The sequence below is a fragment of the Neomonachus schauinslandi genome, chromosome 12 (genome assembly GCF_002201575.2).
Source record: "Neomonachus schauinslandi chromosome 12, ASM220157v2, whole genome shotgun sequence".
NCBI classification, from domain to species: Eukaryota; Metazoa; Chordata; class Mammalia; order Carnivora; family Phocidae; genus Neomonachus; species Neomonachus schauinslandi.
Genome location: NC_058414.1, coordinates 44,772,269 through 44,797,086, shown reverse-complemented (window position 1 = coordinate 44,797,086; position 24,818 = coordinate 44,772,269). Strand labels below are relative to the sequence as shown.

At 39.6% G+C, this 24,818-nt stretch overlaps 1 protein-coding gene across 1 annotated transcript in view; it reads right to left on the bottom strand.

Annotated features, from left to right (window-relative positions):
• Window positions 1-24,818, bottom strand: part of SCIN (scinderin) — a 76,837-nt gene that overhangs the window by 6,474 nt on the left and 45,545 nt on the right. The window contains exons 5-13 of the mRNA XM_021689576.1: window positions 23,782-23,874; window positions 19,684-19,816; window positions 19,187-19,275; window positions 18,161-18,376; window positions 16,024-16,145; window positions 10,235-10,325; window positions 7,102-7,272; window positions 987-1,164; window positions 588-709 (exon numbers count right to left, since the gene is read on the bottom strand). Coding sequence (XP_021545251.1) covers window positions 588-709; window positions 987-1,164; window positions 7,102-7,272; window positions 10,235-10,325; window positions 16,024-16,145; window positions 18,161-18,376; window positions 19,187-19,275; window positions 19,684-19,816; window positions 23,782-23,874 — 1,215 coding nt within the window. The remainder of the gene's footprint in view (window positions 1-587; window positions 710-986; window positions 1,165-7,101; window positions 7,273-10,234; window positions 10,326-16,023; window positions 16,146-18,160; window positions 18,377-19,186; window positions 19,276-19,683; window positions 19,817-23,781; window positions 23,875-24,818) is intronic.

The following is a 24,818-nucleotide window of genomic DNA, read 5'->3' as shown; positions in this document are numbered from 1 at the left end:
ATGAGGGGCTGCACTCCAGGATATTTTGGAGCCCAGTATAAAATCGGTCTGAAATTTAAAACCTGTGAATGACTATAAAATAAAACCTTCTTGCTGATTTCATTCAATTTGCAGGTGCATATGTAGCTTTTTATGATTCTGCCCAATGATCATAATATTTTCATAATATCTCTAGTCAGTCAACATGGTGAAACTTTTTATTCCCTGGGAAATTGAAGTGTAAAACTGACACAGTTTGATCAGAACCCACCACGGTTTCCCACAGAAAGTGTCAAATTATTAAATTAGGAAATCCAACCATATGCATATTCATATAGCAACAACCTCATGCTGACACAGGTGCAAAGTAGTTGATATTTTCAAGAGCGGCTTGATTTATATAGTACTTTACAGTATTCCTATGCTTTCAAATCCATTATGTCATTGACTCTTAAAACAAGCCTGCGTAGAGAGCTAAGACTATCATGTCTGGTTTGCAGATAAGCAAGCTAAAACTGAGACCCAGAGCACCGACATGGCTGAAAAGTGCCAGAGCCACCCCTCCCAATGTTGTTCAGTTTTACCCCAGTGTTTTGCAAGACACTCACGATGAATCGTCCAGTTTTGTTAGAGCAGCCGTAAAGCCGAGGCGGATGGTCTTCAGCCTGGGTTTCTAGCAGTGGAGAGGTCTGGTAGTGTTTTTTCCCTCCAAGGGAATTCCAAAACTCCTCTGTGAAAAACACAATGAGTTATCCAGTGCATTTCCAGGAGCACAGGGCTGGTCTTGCCTTACATTAACGAATGATATGATTTCACCTTGATTTCAATGTTAGGAAATTATTTAAATATAGTGGGTACCATCGCCCAATTTTGCAACTACTGGAAGGATCTGTAATGCCCTATAACTGTTACAAGGGTCCTATTTATGAAAAAATAAATAAATTACATGATTAGCAATTATACCAAATGTAAGTCCTGGCTCGTGTCCTTGACCCCACGGTACACACCTGGTTCCTGGCCCTCCTGAATCTTTGTGGTTTTGCATTTGAGGACACTTGCCACATACTCTGCTCCTTTCTCCTCCTCCTGGCTAGCACCTTTCCCTATCCAGATGAAGCCACTGTTTTGTCGCAGTTTCAAGACAAAAACATCATTGGAATTCAAAGAATGTGCACCGACATCTACCTAGGGTATAAAGAAAAACAACACAGTGATTCAGATTCATTGCTACTCCCTCAATAAACATGTCTGAGAAGCTGGGACAGGGACAAACCACCCGTCCCTTCCGTCCTGATCCCAAGGTGGCATTAGGACACCACTCTGGCGTTAGAAACCTTAGTAGCTCTTTGCTCTGTATCACTTTAATGCTCAACTGCCCACAGACAGCAGCACAGGGCTCTAAGGATAAAATTAGCCAAACTTCAGTGAGAAGTAACAAAGATAATATTCAAAGAAGCCATAAGAACAAGTATGGGCTATAATTGATGTTTGGGAAGCGGGTGTGATAGACACAAACGACACACACAAAGCAAAGATGTCCAGTTTTTCTCTCCCCCGCTAAAGAGGTTTTCCAAATAATCAAAGGGATACCTACCCAAAGCAGTCTACAGGTTTAATGCAATCCTTGTGAAAATATCAACGGCATTTTTCCATAGAGCTAGAACGAACAATCCTAAAATTTGTAGAGAACCACAAAAGACCCTGAACAGTCAAAGCAATCTTGGAAAAATACAGACAATACTAGAGGCATCACAATTCCAGACTCCCAAGGTATATTACAAAGCCGTAGTGATCAAAACAGTATGGTCCTGGCACAAAAATAGCACACAGACCAGTGGACAGAATAGAAAACCCAGAAATACAGCCATGCTTATATGGTCAATTAATCTTTGACAAAGAAGGCAGAAATATGCAATGGGAAAAAGTCTCTTTATCTAACACATGGTGTTAGGAAAACTGGACAGCTACATGCAAAAGAATGAAACTGGACTACTTTTGGGCGCCTGGATGGCTCAGTTGGTTAAGCGTCTGCCTTCAGCTCAGGTCATGATCCTGGGGTCCTGGGATCGAGTCCCACATCGGGCTCCCTGCTCCATGGGGAACCTGCTTCTCCTTCTGCCTCTCTCTCTGTCTCTCATTAATAAATAAAATCTTTAAAAATATATATTAAAAAAAGAAACTGGACCACATTCTTACACAATACACAAAAATTAACTCAAAATGGGTGAAGGACCTAAATGTGAGATCTGGAACTACAAAAATCCTAGAAGAGAGCATAGGCAGTCATTTGTCTGACATTGGCCGTAGCAACGTCTTTCTAGATATGTCTCCTGAGGCAAGCGAAACAAAAGCAAAAATAAACTATTGGTACTACATCAAAATTAAAAAAAAAAAAAACTTTTGCACACCAAAGGAAACAACCAACAAAACTAAAAGACACCCTACTGAATGGGAGAAGATATTTGCAAGTGACATACCTGATAAAGGGTTAGTATCCAAAATATATAAAGAACTTAAGTAACTCAACACCAAAAGAACAAATAATCCAATTAAAAGTGGGCAGAAGACATGAATAGACATTTCTCCAAAGAAGATATCCAGATGGCCAAAAAACACATGAAAAGATGCTCAACATCACTACTCATCAGAGAAACCGCAAATCAAAACCACAATGAGGTATCATCTTACCCCTCTCAGAATGGCTAAAATCAAAAACACAAAACAAATGTTGGCGAGGATGTGGAGAAAAAGGAACTCTCGTGCCCTGGTGGTAGGCATGCAAACTGGTGCAGCCACCCTGGAAAACAGCATGGAGGTTCTTCAGAAAGCTAAAAATAGAACAATCCTATGATCCAGTAAAGGCACTACCCAAAGAATCTGAGAACACAAATTTGAAAGGATATGCACACCTATGTTTATTGAAGCATTATTTACAATAGCCAAATTATGGAAGCAGCCCAAGTGTCCACTGATAAATGAATGGATAAAGAAGAAGGGGTATATATATATTATTCAGCCGTAAAAAGCAATGAGATCTTGCCATTTGTAACAACATAGATGGATCTACGGAGTATAATGGTAAGTGAAATAAGTCAGTCAGAGAAAGACAAATACCATATACTTTCACTCATATGTGGAATTTAAGAAACAAAACAAACAAACAAAGGAAAAAAAAAAGAGACAACCCAAAAAACAGACCTTAACTATAGAGAACAAACAGGGTTACCAGAGGGGAGGTGGGTTGGGGGATGGGTGAAATAGGTGATGGGGATTAAGAGTACACTTATCTTGATGAGCACTGAGTAATATATGGAAGTGTTGAATCACTATATTGTACACCTGAAACTAATATAACACTGTATATTAACTATACTGAAATTTAAAAAAAAACCCCACAAAGGGACACCTAAAAATCATAAAACAGGGACTGGAGTCCAATTTTGGCAAAGAGATAACAATGCAAATTCACTAAAGGGGTCTCCAGGCTCAGATAAATTATCACTCAAACTGTAAAAGACTGTAGCGGATTATTAACACAGCACTGACATACCCCCTCCTTTCAACCAAGAAGCTGTGGCCACCGTCTGGGATCGGCCAGGTGAGCACAGTTGTGCTCCCTGTGGCCACAGAGGAATGAGGAGGACCCACCTGGGCCCAGACTCTGACCTGAGGGGGAGGCTGAAGGCGGACCGCCAGGGCAGGACAAGCATGTGCAGTCTCAGCCCTGGGATTGAGCCCGAGGGTCCTATGATGGGCTTCTGCCTTCATGTCTATGATCTTGGGATTCTATGACTCTAGTCAGACTCTGTGAGAACCTCTGTCTGACCACATGGCTATGTGACTAGGACAGTATGTGTCTGACTTTCGGCACCACCATGGAAGTCAATGTGATGAAGAAGAACCAGTGGGCAAGTCTGAGATGGAGCAGCCATGAGAGAGGAAGGAAATACAAAGGTGGTGTTCTGGAGGCCAAGTGCAGAGGGTGTTTCAAGAGGGAGGAGATGCTCAACTGCCAAATGATGGTGTTTGGCCAACTGGGTCGAGCTGCCATCAACTATGTGGAGAGCTGAATTTCACCAGGTTTACCAGGACACTGTCTCCAGAGAGAGCACTAGAGGAGGAAGGAATGGTTGTTGGAACTTTTATTATTTATTTATTTATTTATTTTTAAAGTATAGTTGAAACACAATCTGTTGGAAATGTTAGATGTGTTCCAGGGGTTGCTAACATTCAGGGAAGTGGGTATCGTCCTTTTGCAGTAGGAACAAGGCCTCTTGGACCAAGATTTAAAGGAATCTACCAGATGTGATGATGGAGACTGATAAGAACCGGGACTGCCAATTTCTCATCCGAATGTCTCCTTATAGGTACAGAGGGAAGAATTTGGATGACAGACAGACAGGGGACAATAGACCCACACACAGACTAGTGTGGCATCAGGGGAGTAGTTCCAAAATAGAACATTATAAAGCTTTAGCCTCCCAGAAAGCCTTACAAACAATGATTTTGATGAGCACATTTCAGAGAGGCTGGGAATGTGAAGGCCAGTTTGACAGGCTGCAAGCAAACAAAGGAACCATATCACAAACAGCTCGCATGTCTCATAAAGATGTGCCTGCTGGGAAGAGATTAGGAATGCAAGGATTCTCGACTCTTCCATCTGAAGTCAGCTGAGAGTGCCTGCGGAGGAGAGCTGTTCATGGTTAACTTGATAGATTTAAAAAAAAAATAGTCATAATCGAACACATGAGAATCCATGTACAGAATGTTCTAGATGAAGTCAATGCATATGATATCATTTAAATGATATGACTGAATGAGATCGCCATGGAGAGGGCCAAGACTGAGCCTTGGGGGTTTGGAGGACGGGCAGAGGAGGAGCCGCAGAAACCCAATTGGCATAAGTGGAGTGAAAACACTCTTCGGAAGCTTGGAAGAAATCTTGGTAAGTGTGGTTGCTCCAGAGTCCTAGTGAAAAAAAGTGTTTCAAGAAGCTAGAGAAGGGCAACTGTGGAAAAAGCCAGTGGAAGGCTAAGGAAAGGGGTCAGAAAAGATACTTCTGACCTCTTGAAAGACGGGCACTAGGTAACAGGCTAGGAGTGGCTGGAATGATGCCCAAGGAGAGTGGCTTTACAGAGAAGAGGCTTAACCATGTAGGGACAGGGAGTGAGTGAGGCCAATGCTTTTGAGGATCTGTGCTTTTAAGGAGGTCGGAGAAAGGATATGGCAGCTGGGAGGATCGGGGTTAAGAGAGAGTTTTTAATGGAAAACGGCAGTGTTTTGAAGGCATGCTTGTATTCTGAAGTAAATGATCCGGAAGAGAAGAATACACTAATGCTAGAGAAGAGAAAGATTACTGCCCGCCATAATGATGAACTGGACGTGAGGTAAGAACATGGGACAGAGGGAAATTCAGGAAAGTAGGAAGTCGAGAGGGCGGGCGGCGGTTCTGGACGGAAGTTGGGGGTTGTGGTGGTAGGAATTTCACCTTAGGACGGGAGTCACATTTTATTTGTTTATGTAATATATTACTTTTTACAAACATTACTTTGTAATATTAATTTATGGATAAGAGCATGTTGATATTAATTTTTAAAATAATTTAGTATTTATATGTAAGTAACTATTATAAAATACTTATAAATTGTTAAATATAAATAAATTATATTTATTTCATGAAACAGGCAGGAAGGAGAATATATATGTACAGACAGGGGCACGTTGGTGACACCAGTGGGGGGTAGATAAGGTGACTCTTGTGTGATTACATTTATGTTCTCTGAGAACTCTGACTCAGTACTCAGTGGAGAGCAGGCATTTTGGAGGTTTGGAGAGAGAAGACACGAAAGGCGTGATGGATGGAGAGCGTGCATGGATTCAGGTTTGAGACTGGAAATTGCTGGGATGTGCATCCTAGAGCAAAGGGGCCAAACGACAGGAGAGGGTTGTCAGAGATTAGGTGTCGGAAACAGATTTCCCGAGGTGCTAAAATTATAGTAAGGTTTAGTACGGGACCACATGAGTGTGAGATGAAAGGGGTCAAGGACAAGCCAGAGGGATGGAGTTAGTGAGACAATGGCCAAAGCCACCAAAGAATAAGAGGGGAAGGACGGGCAGCTCCATGGATGATGGCACAATGACGCCGAGGGAGGGAGAGACTGATAAAAGTCAAGGAGGCAAGAGTGACCAAGGAGGGTAGCCCACCCACACCCATACCTGGTAAGAGGGTACTGAGGAAAAACAACTTCCCCTCGTGAGGGTCGTATGGGAATCTGTATCCTCAGAGGATAGCCATAGAACAAGAAGGTTAATTGGGAGGCTGGTTTAAAGAAGAGATTGCAAGTGGAGGGTATGCCATGACCCAGCTGGTTCCAAGGGCTCGGCCAAACGGCTTGTGCAAAGGGGAAGGCTTAGCAGGTGGGTCCAGGTGTGGGGATTTACAGAATACGTTGGGCAGTTTAGGGGTGACGGGAGAGACTTGGATTTCAATAGTGAGAGAGATGTCTAGATCATGAAATGTGATGGATGGTCCTAGAGGCAAAACGCTCAGCCATTTAAACACCTGGGCCTGCTGCCTTGTCCATACCTAGAGGTCTTCTTGTCTTCTAACCTGTGACATGGGGTTTGATTTCTTTCTCAGCTGCTGTCAGAGACGGCTTATTTGGCCAGTTGAGTTATGGTTCCGGCCGGATACGGTGAAGCTGGCTTTCCACATTTGTTACACTTGTACACACAAGGGCTTTCCCTCTCGAATTTCCCGTGTGACCACCTGACCATCACCTGCCATCCATCTTCCCCTAGGCCTTTCGAAGATAAAGCTTCAGGCCTTTGACCATTTGATTTGTTACATTACTCTTAAAATTCTTCTTTTTTTTTTTTTTTGGTACAATGCAGTTGAAAAGTGTGAGAGGCCTGGTATCCATCGTGAACTTTTAACTTGGTTCTCCTGCTTTTGGGTTTTTTTTTTTTTTTGGTTTTGGTTTTTTTTTTGTGAACAACAGATTAATTATCGAAATAGAGGGAATTTGCTTGCCAATTTTTTGAAGACTAATATTTGTTGATGGCTCAGGTCCACTGGGAAGTCCATAAACAGGGCACATTTTATTGAATGCACGACATTACCTCCATGATTCTGGTGATAGATGCCAGGTTTCTCCGGACTTGAAAGAGGCGTGTAGGGGGAGCAGGCGCCTGACCTCCTTTCTTTGATGTTCCATTCTTGTAAATAATGAGCGGTTTGTCTTTGAACAAACTCAGCAGGTGAGCAGGCTCTTTGCCTTGGGAGACTCGGATCTGGGGGGGGGGGGGGGGGGGGAATAAAAGAAACGTAATGAAGGGTGCAATGAAGGAGGGTTGTATTTCCACATGTGTTATTTTCCTTTTTGAAAACAAAACAAAAAATAAATAAGAAATCAAGAGCAGGAGGCATGACGATTAACAGACAATACAGGTTAATGCTAATCAAGCACAGTTTTCTGGCTGACTTAAGAGTCTTAGACTCCAGACACAGCACACTGAGCCATTTCTTCTGGGGGGAAACATCACCGTATGGCACCACTTCCTGCTTCCAGAAAGTGTAAGGCTGTAAGTGTGTTCACGTACTTCTCCATAAGAGACAAACCAACAAAGTGTGGATGTATGCCATCGTTTGTGAAAATGACTTTTTTCAAGAGCACCAACACTTGATAGCTGTGTAGTGACACACTTGTTTCTGAAATGTTTTGGATCTTGTTCAGAAGGTAAAGAGATGTGCATTTAAATGCTTCCAAAAATAAGAGGACACCAAAGCGTACTCATTATTTCTACATCTCTGTAACTATGAAATGAAAAAATTATGACAATCTGGCCTCCAAGCATCAAAATCTGGCAAAAATAAATAGAATATATTTTCTACTTTTTATTCATAGAAATGGTAATAGATTTGCTTAATATAAGCACTTTAAAAGTATGTAATTTAAGGACTTTTCAGGATAAGGAAATTGAAGAAAGTAAATGGTTAATTATTTAATTTCACCTATTAGTTTAATACCAGATATTGGATTAGAAATGAGTTTCTTATTTCTTACATAAATTATTGATGCAATTTTTTTACATAAAGAGTTCAACTTTTGTGTCAGCTCTCTACTTTTTTTTCCAATTATTTTGCCCTATGCTAAAATTGAATTGTCTTATGCACCCTGGTGTATCCTTTTCTAAAAGCCAAATAAATGGGAATGCAGATGCAATACCATAGCAGGGAGGCCTAGGGAGCACTGAAAATAATTAACTTCACAGATATCTTTCTTTTTCATTTTATTTAAAAAAATTTTTTGAGTAAGTTCTATGCACAACATGAGGCTTGAACTCACAAACTCAAGATCAAGAGTCACATGCTTAATGTCCACAATAGCCAAACTGTGGAAAGAGCCAAGATGTCCATCGACAGATGAATGGATAAAGATGTGGTTTATATATACAATGGAATATTAGGCAGCCATCAAAAGGAATGAAATCTTACCATTTGCAATGACATGGATGGAACTGGAGGATATCATGCTGAGTGAAATAAGTCAATCAGAGAAAGACATGTATCATATGACCTCACTGATATGAGGAATTCTTAATCTCAGAAAACAAACGGAGGGTTGCTGGAGTGGTGGGGGGTGGCAGGCATGGGGTGGCTGGGTGATAGACATTGGGGTGGGTATGTGCTATGGTGAGCGCTGTGAATTGTGTAAGACTGTTGAATCACAGACCTGTACCTCTGAAACAAAAAAAATATAATTTGTTAAAAAAAAAAAAAAAGAAGAAGAAGAAGAAGATAGCAGGAGGGGAAGAATGAAGGGGGGGAAATCGTAGGGGGAGACGAACCATGAGAGACGATGGACTCTGAGAAACAAACTGAGGGTTCTAGAGGGGAGGGGGGTGGGGGAATGGGTTAGCCTGGTGATGGGTATTAAAGAGGGCACATTCTGCATGGAGCACTGGGTGTTATATGCAAACAATGAATCATGGAACACTACATCAAAAACTAATGATGTAATGTATGGTGATTAACATAATTTAAAAAAAAAAAGTGGGAGAAAAAAAAAAGAGTCGCATGCTTTACTGACTGAGCCTGCCAGGCGTCCCCCACAGGTATCTTCCAATTAGCAGTGGAATAAGCAAGTAGCAACTTACAGAAATGTCTTTTAAATCACAATCCCAAAGCTGTTGGGGTGAGGTTAGCTAGGATTACCTAAAACTGTTGCTGGCTTGGAATTTCCCATAACGTTGGGAAAACCTCGATTGCCAACATAAAAAAAAAAAAAAAAAGAGGGCCAATGATTAAGACTCATTTTCCACTGTTAAATTAAAATAAAAGAGATAAAGCGTTAAGTTGAACATTTTTCACTACTGTTAACATACTCTACCAACGACTGGAGTTGTTTATACATTATTGTAAACTACTGCCACCTAGTGATTAAACTAAACATACCATTTCATTGTGAATTTAGGATGTGATAGGCTAACAATGGCAATTCTTTCATGGGTATATCAAATATTTTATTGCAAAATACAGAACTTATAAGTCACAAAGCATGTCTTCAAAGTTTTTGCATAATTTGGTAAGGAACACTTTAAAGATCAATTAAATGACACTCATGTCAGTTCTTATCTAGAAAGATTTCATTCAAGAAGTGAATATAATAGTTCAGGGGAAAGTAGAGTTCAGTGCATTTAAAGAATTCAGTCACCTTGCTAATTTGTAAAAAAATAAAAAAGTTAATATGAACCTTTAAATTTAGATCTAACTTGCTTTATATATCGACTAAGAAGTACCAAGACGGGAAAGAAACCAGCTAGAAGACCAAAGTTGGCGTCCACATCTTAGATTTCATGTACTAAAGTATCTGACTTACCTCTCTGTTTAATTATTATCTTTTAAGAAGTAATTGCACATTTACAAAGATCTGAAAACTGGAAAGTGATCAGCTGGAGGTAATAACTTGTGTAGAACGGTTTTAGGTCAAGTAACTGTCGATTCTTTTGGTTCCTTAGGTCTGTTAATAGTTCTTTGTTTTTGCTTTTGTTTTTCAATTTTGTTTGCTCCCTCTTTTCCAGAATCTGAGAGAACTAGTATGGCATGAGATTAGGAACACTTAAGTTGCAAAATGAAAAAAATATATTTAGAAAATGTCAAATTCCCATCCCAACTTGGGAGGAAGGCTTTAACTAGTCATTGAGCTAGCAAAACTTTAATGTGGATGAGTTCTGGGAGTAAAACTATCCCAACCTGCACAGCCTGTCCTCCAAGGGACCGATCCAACTGAACAGTCAGAAATGCAGATGTTGTCAGCTCATCTCTCGTGGCATTTGCTCCTTGCCTGGAGGAACCAAAGTAAAGTAAATTAGCTTGTATTTAAGTTTTAAGACTTTCTAGTGTAGGCATTTCAGAGACTTAAGTCATTAGGAAAGTTCAAGATGAAACCGTTTTGACATGATATGGCCACAGAAGCTATCAGGTTTTTTTTTTTTTCCAAAGATTTTATTTAACTATTTGAGAGACAGTGAGAGAGAGAGCACGAGAGCAGGGTGGGGGGCAGAGTGAGAAGCAGACTCCCCACCAAGCAGGGAGCCTGACGCGGGGCTCAATCCCGGGACCCCAGGATCACGACCCGAGGCAAAGGCAGATGTTCAACCGACCGAGCCACCCAGGCGCCCTTATCGTTTTTTTTTTAAAGTACTAACATTGAGCCATGAATTACCCTGTGTATTGCCTAGAACTACACATGATAATTATATTTTTATCTTCATTTTATAGGAAAAGAAACTGAGGCTTAGCTCCTTACATAACTTAGCTAAGTAATCAGGTCTGTCTTATTTCAAGTTGGAGCTGCCTATTTTGGGAAACCATCTCCACAGTAAAAATAATCCATTTGAGTAGAATATGAGCTTCATCTATTAGGCTGGATTTTAGAAGCAACCTATCTTTACCTGAACATTTGGTGACCGTAGTAACAAATGTCTGGACCCAAAAAAATCAAGGAAAGAAACATCAGAAGTAGGTGATGGAGTGGCCCCATTTTGTCATTCTAGCAATTCTTTAAAGGAGTTAGTAATAAAACCGTAGGAGTGGCTCAACTACCAGAGACCCAGATAGGGGTCAATAAATCAGTTCGTCCAGTTCATTTGCAATTTCTCTTTCTAAGGTAGCTTGTGGCTGTAACTCCAGTCACTAGCTTAACCTGTATAGGAACCTTTGGGAGATCTGCTTGTTTGATGAGTTTGTGGGAGGAAAAGCCAAAGCACTGAGCATGGTTTGTTTCTAGCCAATTCTCCCATCTCTGTCTGACTAGGGGTTAGCAGGAAAAATACTAATCCTGGAATCGGATTTCAGAAGTTTACCCTATCAGGATGTCTGGGTGGCTCAGTCAGTTAGGTGTCCGACTCTTGATTTTGGCTCAAGTCATGATCTCATTGGTCTCTCTGCTCAGTGGGGAGGCTGTTGGAATTTCTCTCTCTCCCTCCCCCTCTCCCTCTAACCTTCCCCCCAACTCACACACACCCGCTCCCTCCCTCTCTCTCTCTAAAATAAATAAATAAATCTTAAAAAAAAGAAGTTAACCATATCTTTTCTTCTGAAACCTTAAGAGTGACCTACTTGTCCAATACCCAGAACAGATTAGCAATAACCTCCCATCCTGGGCAATACACACATACACATACACATACCCCAAACACTGGGTACAGGAAATACGTTTTGTTTATTTCAGAATATTTCATTGCATCAACAGAGTCAAATGATATAAAAATGTTCTACAAAGGGGGGGCAAAAAAAAAAAAAAAAGGACATGCTCATGTGAGGCACACATTTAAAAGAAAATAAAAAATGTTTTCCCTAATAAAGACACTCATAAAAATATAGTCTTTTAATGCCAATAGCCTAAATTTTCCAGGAGGCTATAATGTCATCAAACACTTCTGTGAGCCACGGGAGCAGAGTGGGGAGTAACAGAGAGCTGAGAATGACAGCTGGGTCTGTGACCACCTGTCACATCTGCAGTTCCCTGCCTATTTCTCCATTTCCTTTTTTTTTTTTTCTGTAGGAAAACATTCAACTGACTATAGACAGTATCAACAAACTTTTGTCCCAATTTCTGTTTTTTTTTCCCCGAAAGTATTTCAACCAGCAAACCTGGAAAGCCTTATCAAACTCCCGCCTTCTGACACTCGCAATAAATTTTTTACTACTTACCTTCAGCCGCTCTGCCACTTCACGTCAAAGTGACCCTTGCTCCCATCCACACAGATTCAGAGTAATTTGCTTTATGGATCTGTGACCCAGGGGGTCAAATACTCCACTACAACTAAGACATAATAAAGTCACTCTTTGCCTCTAGTTTTGGAAACCTATGCTTAGGGGCGGAGGTTGGGGGGGGTGGAGCGCAATCTACTTTGACATGATTTCTTCTTTATAAACCTTTGGCACTTGTTACTCATTAAAAATAAATGCTGCGGGAAAATAGAATTTACTGCTTTCAGAGATTCACCACTGCCATTGTTCAATGTTTGTTCAATTTCAATTACCTGACATTCCAGAAAAAAGATCACTGCTGAAATTATTTTTCTCCTACCATTTTAGAATATAAGTGGTTTCAGAAATTTAAAATAAGCCACAACAAATATGTGTATTCAGCTGTTGATTTAATTCTAGTCCTTCCCCTGGACTTAATGTGCCTCTGGACTTAACCATTTATACCCCTGCATCAAAATTATCACATAACCTGGCAAGTTGTTTAGTCTGAAAGCTAATCTTCAAGAGATCTGCTTATTTTCTAAATGTCTCTTCACTGCTTTTATAGAAGCTTTTGAAATCCTGCAAACCATGCAATGTTAACAAACTTACATATTTAACATCCATGATATTAAATGGCAAAGACTCTCAAAAGGACTCTCAAGTATCTAACTTATCTTCTTGATATCTCAAAAAAATGATAAATTATCATAGAAAACTTGAACACATAAAATTGGAAAGAACAAATTAAATGACCTCTCCCTCCATCCCAGTCCCATCCCAAAGAGAGTAACTATTAAGAGTGTGGCATATTCTCATCTTTCTTCCCTTTGAATTTTTCACAGTGAGGGCCAACCTGCCCTCCTTCTACGTTTCTTATCTCAGTGAATGAAACACTACCCACGTGTGTGCATGGACCAGAAATCTGCGGTCACCCTTGATTTGGCCATCTTCCCTGTTTCCCATAGCCAGTCTTTCAGATGCCAACACCTTAATACTACAAACTCAACTTATCCTTTCCCTCCCTGTTGCTCTAACACTAAGTTCTGGCCACATTATCCTTCAGCTGGATTACTGCAACACATTCCCAATGGCTTCCCTGCCACCGATCTTCTCCCACCAGCCCATTCTCTTAGAGGTCAACCAGAATAATTTCTCTAAGAGGAAGGCCAATCATACCATTCCCCTGAGCAAATTCTTTGACTGGTTCCCAATGCCCTGAAAAATAAAGTTCATCTATCCCCAAGATGGTTACAAGGCCATTCACAGGTTGGCTCCTTCTGATTTCTCTGATTTTATCTTTTGCTACCTAACTTTGCTCCAGCCATATGTCATTACTGGTAAGTTAGAGCACACTTGCCCTGCATTGCTTAGAACAATGTCTCTATTTGCTCGCTTGCCTAGCTACTACTTCTGCTCCCACTTAGATGTCACTTCTAGGAGCCCTAGGAGTGGGCTTGGTGTCTTGCCTAGAATTCCCCAAAGATCAGCTTGGTTTTATTTTTTAAATCCTTCATACTTCATTGAAATGCCTGTTCAGTGCCCTCATTGAAATCACCTGCTTCTTTTTAAAGTATAAAATCTCGGGACACAGCTCATTTTTTTTAACCATTATATCTTTAGTATCTATCTAGCACAGTGCTTGGCACATAGAAAGTGCTCGGTGAATACTTTCAAATGATTTGAGAAATAGTAACTACATTTAACATTTATCATCTGATTTAGTCTGTTTTAGTTACAGCTACATAGTTATTTACATAGATTGCAAATTGCTAATTTTTCAAAATATTCTCTTGAATTGCTTATTTAGTCTTTCTTGTTTGATCTAAGTGCCACAATCAATTATATTTTTTATATACAAATCAGAGTTAAGAGGAAGACCAAGAAACAGAATGTAAAAGAAAAGCTGACTGAGAACAACTGATTTATCCCTATAAATGCCATGCTTTGCACAAACACTTTTCCGAATTAAAATTTTGAAAGAGGAAATTGCAAAAGAAAGACATAGCTTATACCAGGGTATAGCTGCACTCAGCTTTAGACTTAAAGAGAGCTGTAGATCAGGGTGTGAAATGTTGCTTCACTAGTTACGATAGTTGTGAATTTGGGTTAAGTTACTTAACCTGTCTGCTTCTCCCCTCCCTTTTTGTCTTTCGAAAATAACCTGGTTGTGAGGAAGAAACATAACAAATGGAAACATCTAGCACTTTGCTGGCACAAACATGCTGCCCAAAAAAATGGATGCTATGAAGATGACATCATAAACACAGAGTTAAGTAGCTAAATACATTAATCTCTGACAGGATATGATAGGAACCCTTGCCTAAGGCAGTGTAGTGCCTTAGTCGTGAAAGTGCATGTGAATCATCTGGGGATCTTGTTAAAATGCATGTTCTGCTTTAGTGGGCCAAAGGTGGGTACTGGAAATCTACATTTCTAACCAGCTCCCAGGGGATGCTGATGTTTCTGGTTCCCGGACCACCCTTTGGGTACCAAGACCCTATAGGATAAACATAATCATCCCATCTCCTGAACTTGGTTGGGCTCAAGACACTGGTCAGTGTAAGTGATAAGGGGTCACACTGTCAGGATAGAGGTGACTCTGTCATCTGGTAGGACCCTCACCATAGAGAAATGTCACCATATCAGCAGAGACCCATGTCCATGACACTCCATACACCCACTGAAGGTTGCCATCACCATGTAGGCAAAAGTAGGATCCTGCTTCACCCCTGCACCTTTCACCCACACCTCTCAGTTTTAGTATCTTTTTGGAAATTTTTTTTCTTTTTTCCAGTCTCCTCAGAAATATTTTATTTTACCTGATTTCACTTAGTAAAAAGTTTGAGAGTCCCACACTATATGATTTGTTGCAGAATCCCCATCCCTTTGGAACAGCCCAGCATGGTATGTATACTTACCTTACCTGACTGGACATTCCCCATTGATCAGAGCCTTGGCACTGGACTCTAAGTATCTTAACCTTCAATTAACTCAAATCATTATGCAAAACCATATAAGATGTGGATACACTGGCATTTTTTCCTCCTTTATTGCCACAAATTTCATGGGGACCAAGAGTAAAAAATGCATCAATTTGAAGTTTCTGGAGTATGAAACAGTATAAATGATATATATCCCTTAGAGGGTTTGCCTCACTGCAACTCTGCAGCTCCAATTAGGATGGACCTCTGTGAATTTTAATAAGAAGAACACATGGTAGCCAGTGCTGGCCAACTGGAGTTAGTTTGCCCCGGAGGTGAGATATTCAACTACATATCCACTAAAAGAACACTACATTTAGATACCAAAATCTTTTTCCTAGACTAGAAAGGATGATTTTTAAAAAAATTTATTTATTTATTTGAGAGAGACAGAGCATGCAAGAGTGGGGGGAGGGGCGGAGGGAGAGGATGAGGGAGAATCTCCAGCAGACTCCACTCTGAGCACAGGGAGCCCAACCCGGGGCTTGATCTCATGACCCTGAGATCTTGATACTGAGATCATGACCTGAGCTGAAATTAAGAGTTGGAGGCTTAACCAACGGAGTCACCCAGGTGCCCCTAGAAAGGATGATTTTTATTTAACCCTTCCTGCTTGTGGACAAGGCTACAAAATACAGTCAAAAATCATATTGAAAGAAAATACCACATGCATGCTATACAAATCTCACCGGGGTAACTATAGGATAATTCTACCCCATATCCCATGGAATTTGATGAAACGTAACTTTGGAGCAAAATCTGTCCTCCTTGGAACTCGAGATCTTAAGAATGAGGAAAACTTACCAGGTGTAGATAATCTGTCCTCTGGGATGAGTGTAGAGTATAATGTAGCAGTCACCACCATAGAATTCGCCATATGAGTTTTGATCAATTTCGATCCTACCATTATTTTCTACACGCCAAATCTGAAAGGAATGGAATGTGTGTAACAAAATTTTCTTGATCTAATAGTACTTCTCAGGAGTTAATTTTGGGAGGGGGGTTAGATCTATTGTTAAACAACTTTTAAATACTTTTCTAACTAGCTTACAAATTAAGCAATGGGAAGAAATTTTATCAGTTTGACCGTTTGTTCACTATTAATACATACCTCCTGTTTGATTGATTAGTGAAAATAACACGAGACTCCGGTGGAATAAGGAACTAAAATATTCGGCTCAGAAATATGTCTCTTAACTTGCATAAAATATTTCATCCATTAGGAGATAACTTGTTTGTTTGTTAAAAACATTTTTTCCCCTGCACTGTAAGGCATGAAACTATTATTTCTTTAGGCAAGAGTGGCAGATTGGGGCCAAATAATCAAGATGCCAATTACTTGAGTATTTTTAAGAGGCATCATTTAGGCATAAGACTGAAAAGGTAAAAATAGGCAGAACCAGTTTTTGTTTTTGTTTTTGTTTTCTAGTTTCTCATCCTCAACACAGATTAAAGACACTCCAAGTTGGAGAGATGAGAGCTGCAGATGAACCAGGAAAGTAACACTGGAGAGCCTGCCAGGCACTGTGCGCATGCGTACCCTCCCGGGGAGCGGGAGGATACACCCCTTCCCTTGAAATCTGGAGATGAAGGAGCAGCAGTGCTTTCAGAGAGACGCACGACATCCTGGTGAGCAGGGGAGAAACAACAGCACTATCGGGCTAAGCCCAAAAGCCTAGAGAAAGCCCCCAGGCTTCCGAAGTCCGGGGACGACTCAGGAGGACATCTCGGAGACAACATGACCCGACACAAGGAGACTGCAGCTGGGACATGGTGCTGGGGAGCCACATCTGCCAAGAGGCCCTGCGGCTGTGCAGAGCTGCAGAAAAGCACATGTGAGCAGGAGACAGGCTCAGACCGGAAGCTGATACCCCTGGAACAATGGCCATGAGGTGCCTTTCTCCCTTTGCACTTCCCACAACCCCTCGATGGCTTAGATGCATACCTCATGTCTTTGAAAAGAGGCAAAACTACTTCCTAAATCTCTTTCCCATTCACTTTGCTCCAGACATTGTAGTAAGTCTTGGGAATACAAAGATAAAATAGTCAATTCCTACCCTCCAGGAACTTGACGAGAGCACTAGGAAGAAAAATAAACAGTTTTGCAGTCCTTAGATGATGGTTCTGTGAAAAATATCACTTATGGTTTGAGCACAGAGAGCTGCTCCAGGGCAGAGGGAGGGCTTCTCAAAGAGGTGCAGCTTGTGACTGAACTGAATTAGGCAGGAGGACGAATGGAGACTTTAGCCAGAGGGAGGAGTGTGAGGCAGCAAGGAGAGCAAGGATCAAATCCTGGAAGACCTTGTGGGCCCAGCTGAAGATGGAGTGCCATTAAAATATTTTATAAGACGTAACATTACCCAGGTCTCATTAAGTTAGATGACTTAAGAGTAGAGGGTGAAGACAGTTGAATTAGGGAGAATTATAAGGGGGTTATGAGCAATTTTTTGTCAAAAAATGGGAATAATCAACAAACAATTTGAATGCTCTAAAAATATGAGTTTAGCACATGCCCAATTTGCTTTTGTGAATGCCTGTAAGATACAAGGAAAGGTCTAAATAATGGTCATTGGTACATTCAGAGCAACTCGCCCTCACTGGATAATCCCAGTTCCAGGAGCGGGAGCAATTCTGGACCAGGAAACAAGATGACTGGGTTCCACAACACGTCTCTAAGATGATAATGAGGTGATCTTGCACAAATCACCTAACTTCTTGGAATCTCAACACACACACTGTAAAATAGGATTGAAGGTCAGAGAGTATCTCTTCTGGATTTAAACTCCCTGATTTAATATACAGTCATGGTCCACCTTTATTAATAAGTAAAATTAACAAGTAAAATGACAAGTTTGTAGTCTTCTGAAATTACATTTCCAGGTGTACTGGCATAAATGGACTTGATGAAAACAAACAAACACAAACAGGAACAGCCAAATACCTCCACTTTGCCGGAACCATCATCCACCATATTGTGCTGGGCGGCCATTTGCGGAGAAGTATGTAGTTTTGAGGCATCAAATGGAATTTGTTTTATTCGAGCCACTTTCTCGGTGACATAGACTTTCCCAAAGCCATCACTCTGATCTTTCTCTCTCCAGTCCTTAAAGAACTGTTTGAAGATTGGTGTTTCCCCTCCTTCTGGAAGAACTTGAATCTAAAATTTAAAACAATAATAATTATTATAAAAAGAAAATAGAGGAAAAACATTCATCCAGGAATGGAGAAAAAACTAAGGAAATGAAAAGACTGTCTTGGTTTCTGTGATGACAGACGTAAATTAGAAGCCGGGATCCATAAGTGAATGTAAAATGGAAGATTATCAGATATGAAGGTAAAACAATCCAACTGTACTTTTTGTCACAACTAAAGTGATTGCCACTGAATTTGGATGTTTGAAGTAAGAACAAAGTTCTTTCGTGTTACCATTGCACATATGACTGGTTTTCTGCATTAGGTTTATAAGAGATCTGTGACCTGGAAGAAATGATCTCATTGTGTTCCTTGTGCCAGGACATAAAACTGAAGAGAAAGGATGAGGCTGAAAGACTCAGAAAAGGAAGAGTACCTAGTCAGGTGACTAAGCTGATGTCAATGAAGCCAAATATTATGTGGGTATTAGCCCATGTCTGCACAACTTGCTCTCAGGACTAACTGAAAAGTGCTCTCAGTGCATTCAACTGTGGTTGATCATCTTGACTGAAATGCCATGGAAGAAACAGATGGGGTCTTTTTTTTTATCATGCAGCCCCATGGAAGGTCTGATCTCCAGTTTCTGCAAAATTCCATCCTCCACAAAGCTATGGTTCTAGGGACATGGGGCACAATGTGGCACACACATAAGGGAAGAATGACTTCCATGCATAGGTTACTTTGAACCAAATTCTCTCATGAGTTTTATGGAGATAGGATGAGCTCCCACATTTTAAATTTTTTTTCTAGCCAGCTCATTTTCACGCACACTTACTTGGGTATTGGTGGAATAATTCATTTGCTTCAGAAATTCTTCAGCTGTCTTCATTGCAGCCTTTCTCTCCTGGGGATTAGCATCTTTACCTAAAATAGAGGATAAATGAAAAAGAATCCCAGAGAGGGAAGGTATTACATGATTATGAAATACTTGCACACCAAGTAATAAACATAATTATAATTTAATTTAAATATGACACTGAGAATGGCAAAAATGTCCTGGTATGTTAAATATATTTATTAATATCATAATGATCGCTATATATGTATAAAAGATTCGTTTTATATTGCCCTAATGCTTTCTTTAACCCCATCGTTCCTGGCAAATGATACTAGTAGGAAGAAAATATGGTTTTCATGTCTGCGTTTTACATGAGCTATTTACAGATCAAGTCTCAAAATCATAGGTTTTTTTTAATCAGAAAAGATGTTTTCTTTACCTCTTCAAAGAAATAGCTGTAAATCTGAAGCACAGCTACAATGTCAATGGTTTACCTTTCCATACGAAAATCTGTTTTGCAGCACCGTGGTCCAAAATAAAGCATTCTTCAGAAAGCAGCATTGCCATGGAGAAGGGGTTCTCTTCTGCAACCACAGTCACTCTCATGGATCCACTGGCATCTGAAACCTAATATAAAAACCATTAGCTTGTTTGCAGATAATAAAAATGTCCTAAAATTACATTATGGTGATGGCTGTACAACTCTGTAAATGTAACAACAACCATTGAATTGTATACTTTAAATGGGTATGGTATGTAAATTATATCTCAACAAAGCTATTTAAAAAAAAAACAACAACAAAAATCCATGAGCCAAATTATACCCTAAAAGGCTTCTTCAAAGTCCTTTGGACAATCAACAAAACTAAAAGACAATCTACGGAATGGGAGAAGATATTTTTGAATGACATATCTGATAAGGGTCAGTATCCTAAATATATAAAGAACTTACATAACTCAACACCAAAAAACCCCCAATAGTCCAAGTAAAAATGGGCAAAAGACATGAACAGACATTCCTCCAAAGAAGACATACAGATGGACAACAGACACATGAAAAGATGCTCATCATCACTTATCATCAGGGAAATAAAAATCAAAACCATAATGTGATATCACTTAAACCTGTCAGATCAGCTAAAATCAAAAACACAAGAAACAACAAGTGTTGGCAAGAATGAGGAGAAAAAGAAACCCTCATGCACTGTTGGGGGCAATGCAAACTGGTGCAGCCACTGTGGAAAACATTATGGAGGTTCTTCAAAAAATTAAAAATAGAACTACCATATGATCCAGTAATTCCACTACTGGATATTTAACCAAGAATACTAAAACACTAATTCAAAAAGATGTATGCACCCACCCCTATGTTTATAGCAGCCAAATTATGGAAACAGCCCAAGTGTCCATTGACTGATGAATGTGTAAAGAAAATATGGCATGTATATAAACAATGGAATATTACTCAGCCACACAAAAGAATGAAGTTTTGCCATCTGCAACAACATGGATAGATCTAGAAAGGATAATGCTAAGTGAAATAAGTCAGAGAAAGACAAATACCATATGATGTCACTCATATGTGGAATTTAAGAAACAAAACAAACGAACAAAGGAAAAAGAGAGAGAGAAAGATACCAAGAAATAGGCTCTTAACTATAGAGAACAAACTGATGGTTACCAGAGGGGAGGTGCGTGGGGGATGGGTGAAATCTGTGAAGGGGTTAAGAGTACACTTATCACGATGAGCACTGAGTAATGTACAGAACTGTTGAATCACTATATTGTACATCTGAAACTAAGATAACACTAAATGTTAACTATATGGAATTAAAATAAAGTCTTTTGGAGTAAAAGAACCATTAATAAAAAGTGAAGTTTCAACACTGGACCTAAAGCATGAGAAAATAATAATGATAATAGTAATGGCTAAGGTTTGTTGAGATTTCTATATAATAGGCACCAAGTGATGAACTTTACATGATTATTTACTAATTTTTATAGCAATTTTTTCAACTAGGTAATAGTCTTATACTCATTGCACACACACAAAAGCTAAAGCTTAAACATTTATTCATTTAACATTTACTGAGTGCCTACCATATGCCAAGCACTATGCTAAGAAGGCACTGGCACATTACAGTCTATGCTTCTAGACTGTTTTCAAATTAGGTCCTGCAAATTGTCAAAGTAAATTTCCTCTGTCACAAATAGTTATTTACTTAGACTCTTGAAGTTTGGAAATAACCACATAACATTTTTTTTAGGGGCGCCTGGGTGGCTCAGTCAGTTAAGCATTTGCCTTCGGCTCAGGTCATGATCTCAGCGTCCTGGGATTGAGCCCTGCATGGGGCTTCCTGCTCAGCGGGGAGTCTGCTTCTCCCTCTCCCTCTGCCCCTCCTTGTGCACGCATGCTCTCTCTCTCTGTCTCAAATAAATAAATCTAAAAATTAAAAAAAAATTTAAAAAGAACAATTTTTTAAAGTTAAAGGTGGTCTTGCAAAATTGAAAGTGATATTAATGCCCAGGTTAGAATTCCGTTTTTCAAAGGCCAGCTGCAAGGTAATCACCTGGGCACTTGATAAATATGCAGATTCCAGGGCCCTCCCAGTGGTGGAGTTTTGCAGCATTGTGGTGGGACTTGAGTTCTGTTTTTTTAGAAATTGCCTAGGTGACTCTGCTTCCCAGCTTTGTTCTGCCATCCCAAATTAAAGTATTTTCAAACAGACTTTGTATTTTACATATATGCAATACATTAAATATCCACTAGAGGGAGCAATGATTCAGGATTAACATCTTCACATTTTAAAACATTTCTTCATCAGTTCCTAATGCTGCCCAAGAGGGAGAATCGTTTTATTTGATGAGGCAGCATAAAAGGTATTTGTTAAGCTGTTGAAAATGGGTTTTAGAAGCAGTAACGAAGAAGAGGTGCCATGAAGTCTTAATTTTTAAATTTTTATTTATTTGAGAGAGAGAGAGTGCGCATACACACGGGGGGAGGGGCAGAGGGAAAGGGAAGAGAGAATCCCAAGCAGACTCTACACTGAGCTCACAGTCTGGGGAGGGGGGTGGGATGCCGATCCCTCGACTGCGAGATCACCACCTGAGCCGAAACCAAGAGTCCCACGCTCAACTAACTGTGCCACCGAGGCGCCCCCTCGAATTCTTTAGAATAACAATTTCTGTGTGGCTTATATTAAAATCATGAGTATTTAGCAGCAGTCGTGACCACATTTTCCTTTGCCATCTAGGAAGAAAATAATTCACTTCCCCTTTACAAAACGCAAGTTATTAGACACAAGTTAGTAACTTGATCGTCATTCAAAATCAGTTTCTTTTTTTATTGTTATGTTAATCACCATACATTACATCACTAGTTTTTGATGTAGTGTTCCATGATTCATTGTTTGTGCATAACACCCAATGCTCCATGCAGAACGTGCCCTCTTTAATACCCATCACCAGGCTAACCCATCCTCCCACTCCCCTCCCCTCTAGAACCCTCAGTTTGTTTCTCAGAGTCCATCGTCTCTCATGGTTCATTTCCCCCTCCAATTTCCCCCCTTCATTCTTCCCCTCCTGCTATCTTCTTCTTCTTTTTTAACATACATTGTATTGTTTCAGAGGTACAGATCTGTGATTCAACAGTCTTGCACAATTCACAGCACTCACCATAGCACATACCCTCCCTAATGTCTATCACCCAGCCACCCCATCCCTCCCACCCCCCACCACTTCAGCAACCGAGTTAGAAGTTCCCTTCAAGAATAGCAAATATAACTCCTTCCTGTGATGACGGATGACTACCTAGTTCCGCAGGGAGATTAGTGGTCTGCTCTAAATCATGCTCTTGGAAAGTTACAAGGGGAGGGAACTCCTGAAGGATCCCATTTGAGCAGTCTCAGATACCGGTGTATCTGTGACTTCTGTTACCTTCACCAGCAATAAAATCATAAAATTCTGGAGTTGTAAGGAACCTGAATAATCTTCTAATGGAATCTGTCTTTTTTTCAGATAAGAAAACTGAGACCCAGCATGGTCATATCTTGCCCAAGGTCATCCAGGGGTCATCACTACAGCAGTGACATGGAACTAGGAGTCCAATGGCCAGGACAGGGTTGTTTTTACCCTGTTTCCTCCCAGCTGTTTGATTTGATAGCTTTGCCCTCCTGTAACAAAAAAAGCCTTCACTATGGCTGAACAAGATATTTAAAATAACGTGAAGCTTTTATAGTTTATCAAAATTTTATAAGAAAAACCTTACCGAGTATTTTTATTCCATGAAGGAAACATTTATTGAATGTCATGTATCAAAACATATTGTTGCAAACTAGCACGGCAACACTATATAATTTTATTTAAGTTGTAGCAGTAATTTCACTGATTATTTGACATTTTTAAAAAAATAACAAAAAGTAATAAAAAGAAGAATTTTAATAAACATACTAGAGCATAGAATGGATTCTACCTACACACTTCTCTTTGAGAGCAATGAGAATTATCAGCTACAGCAGAGTCCCTTCCAGAACAGGTCTCCCGGCTGTATCCAGTTTAGTAAAAACAATAGAACTCACTAACAGTGAACTCACCATGTAGAGTTTAGCCATTTTCCTGTTGGTTATGTCTGCTACGGTGTCATCATCATCGTCTCCATCCCTAAGCTCTGGCTTTGTCCCTAAAACCTGGAAAAAAGTGAACAGATAAAAGATAAAGACCGCTCATTAAAGAATGCAGAGTTAAAAAAAAAAAAAGTAAACTATCTTATATTTCTAAAGACATAGATTATAAAATATTTGCAATTAAAATGACCAGGCTCAAACATTTCTCACCAATCATACTGCATTGGCCTTTGCTCGTGGATCAAATGAATGAATTGCATTCAGTAAACAAACACTGAGTTTGCTCATGATACTAACTTCCAAGAAAGTAAAATCCTACACTTGAAAGCATAGGTGTTCATATTATTGAAGACTAGCAGGAATCAATTAAAATATGAGTTCTAAATTCACTTCTGTAACAGATTTCTTCTTGTGACCTCTGCTTCTAGAAGCAATCTATAGGTTTAATTACAAAAAAATCTTGGATCAAATTATTGAGGGTAGAGTACCATTATCATCAGATAAAGAGCAAATTCTTAACTACATGATGATATATTTCCTGCTGTATATTTGGCACTTAGAACAGTGTCTGGAACATAAGAGATGCTCATTAAGTAATAGTCAAATGAACAAATGAATGTATTTATGTATTTTCTGCATATACGATACAATCCAAAAGTTTAAGTACATAAAGCATTAGTAGAAAGTACATTTAAATTTGCTTTGATTTTCTACATACTATAATCACAAAAAAGGTATATAAAGCAACTTAATTATTAAATTAATTGACACAAATATAGAATGTTAAGGACAGGAAAAAAATATAAACAATCTAAACAATGTGCCTTTTATAACAACATAAGCATAAATTCAAATTTAGAACATGCAAAGAAGGTATTCATTTAGACTCAATAAATATTTCATATACAATGAAATTCCTTGCATAATGTGTTTTATGTTTACTATAATACGTTGTGTGAAAATACATACTGCCAAATACCAGGCAACAATAAAAATGTGTATAAATT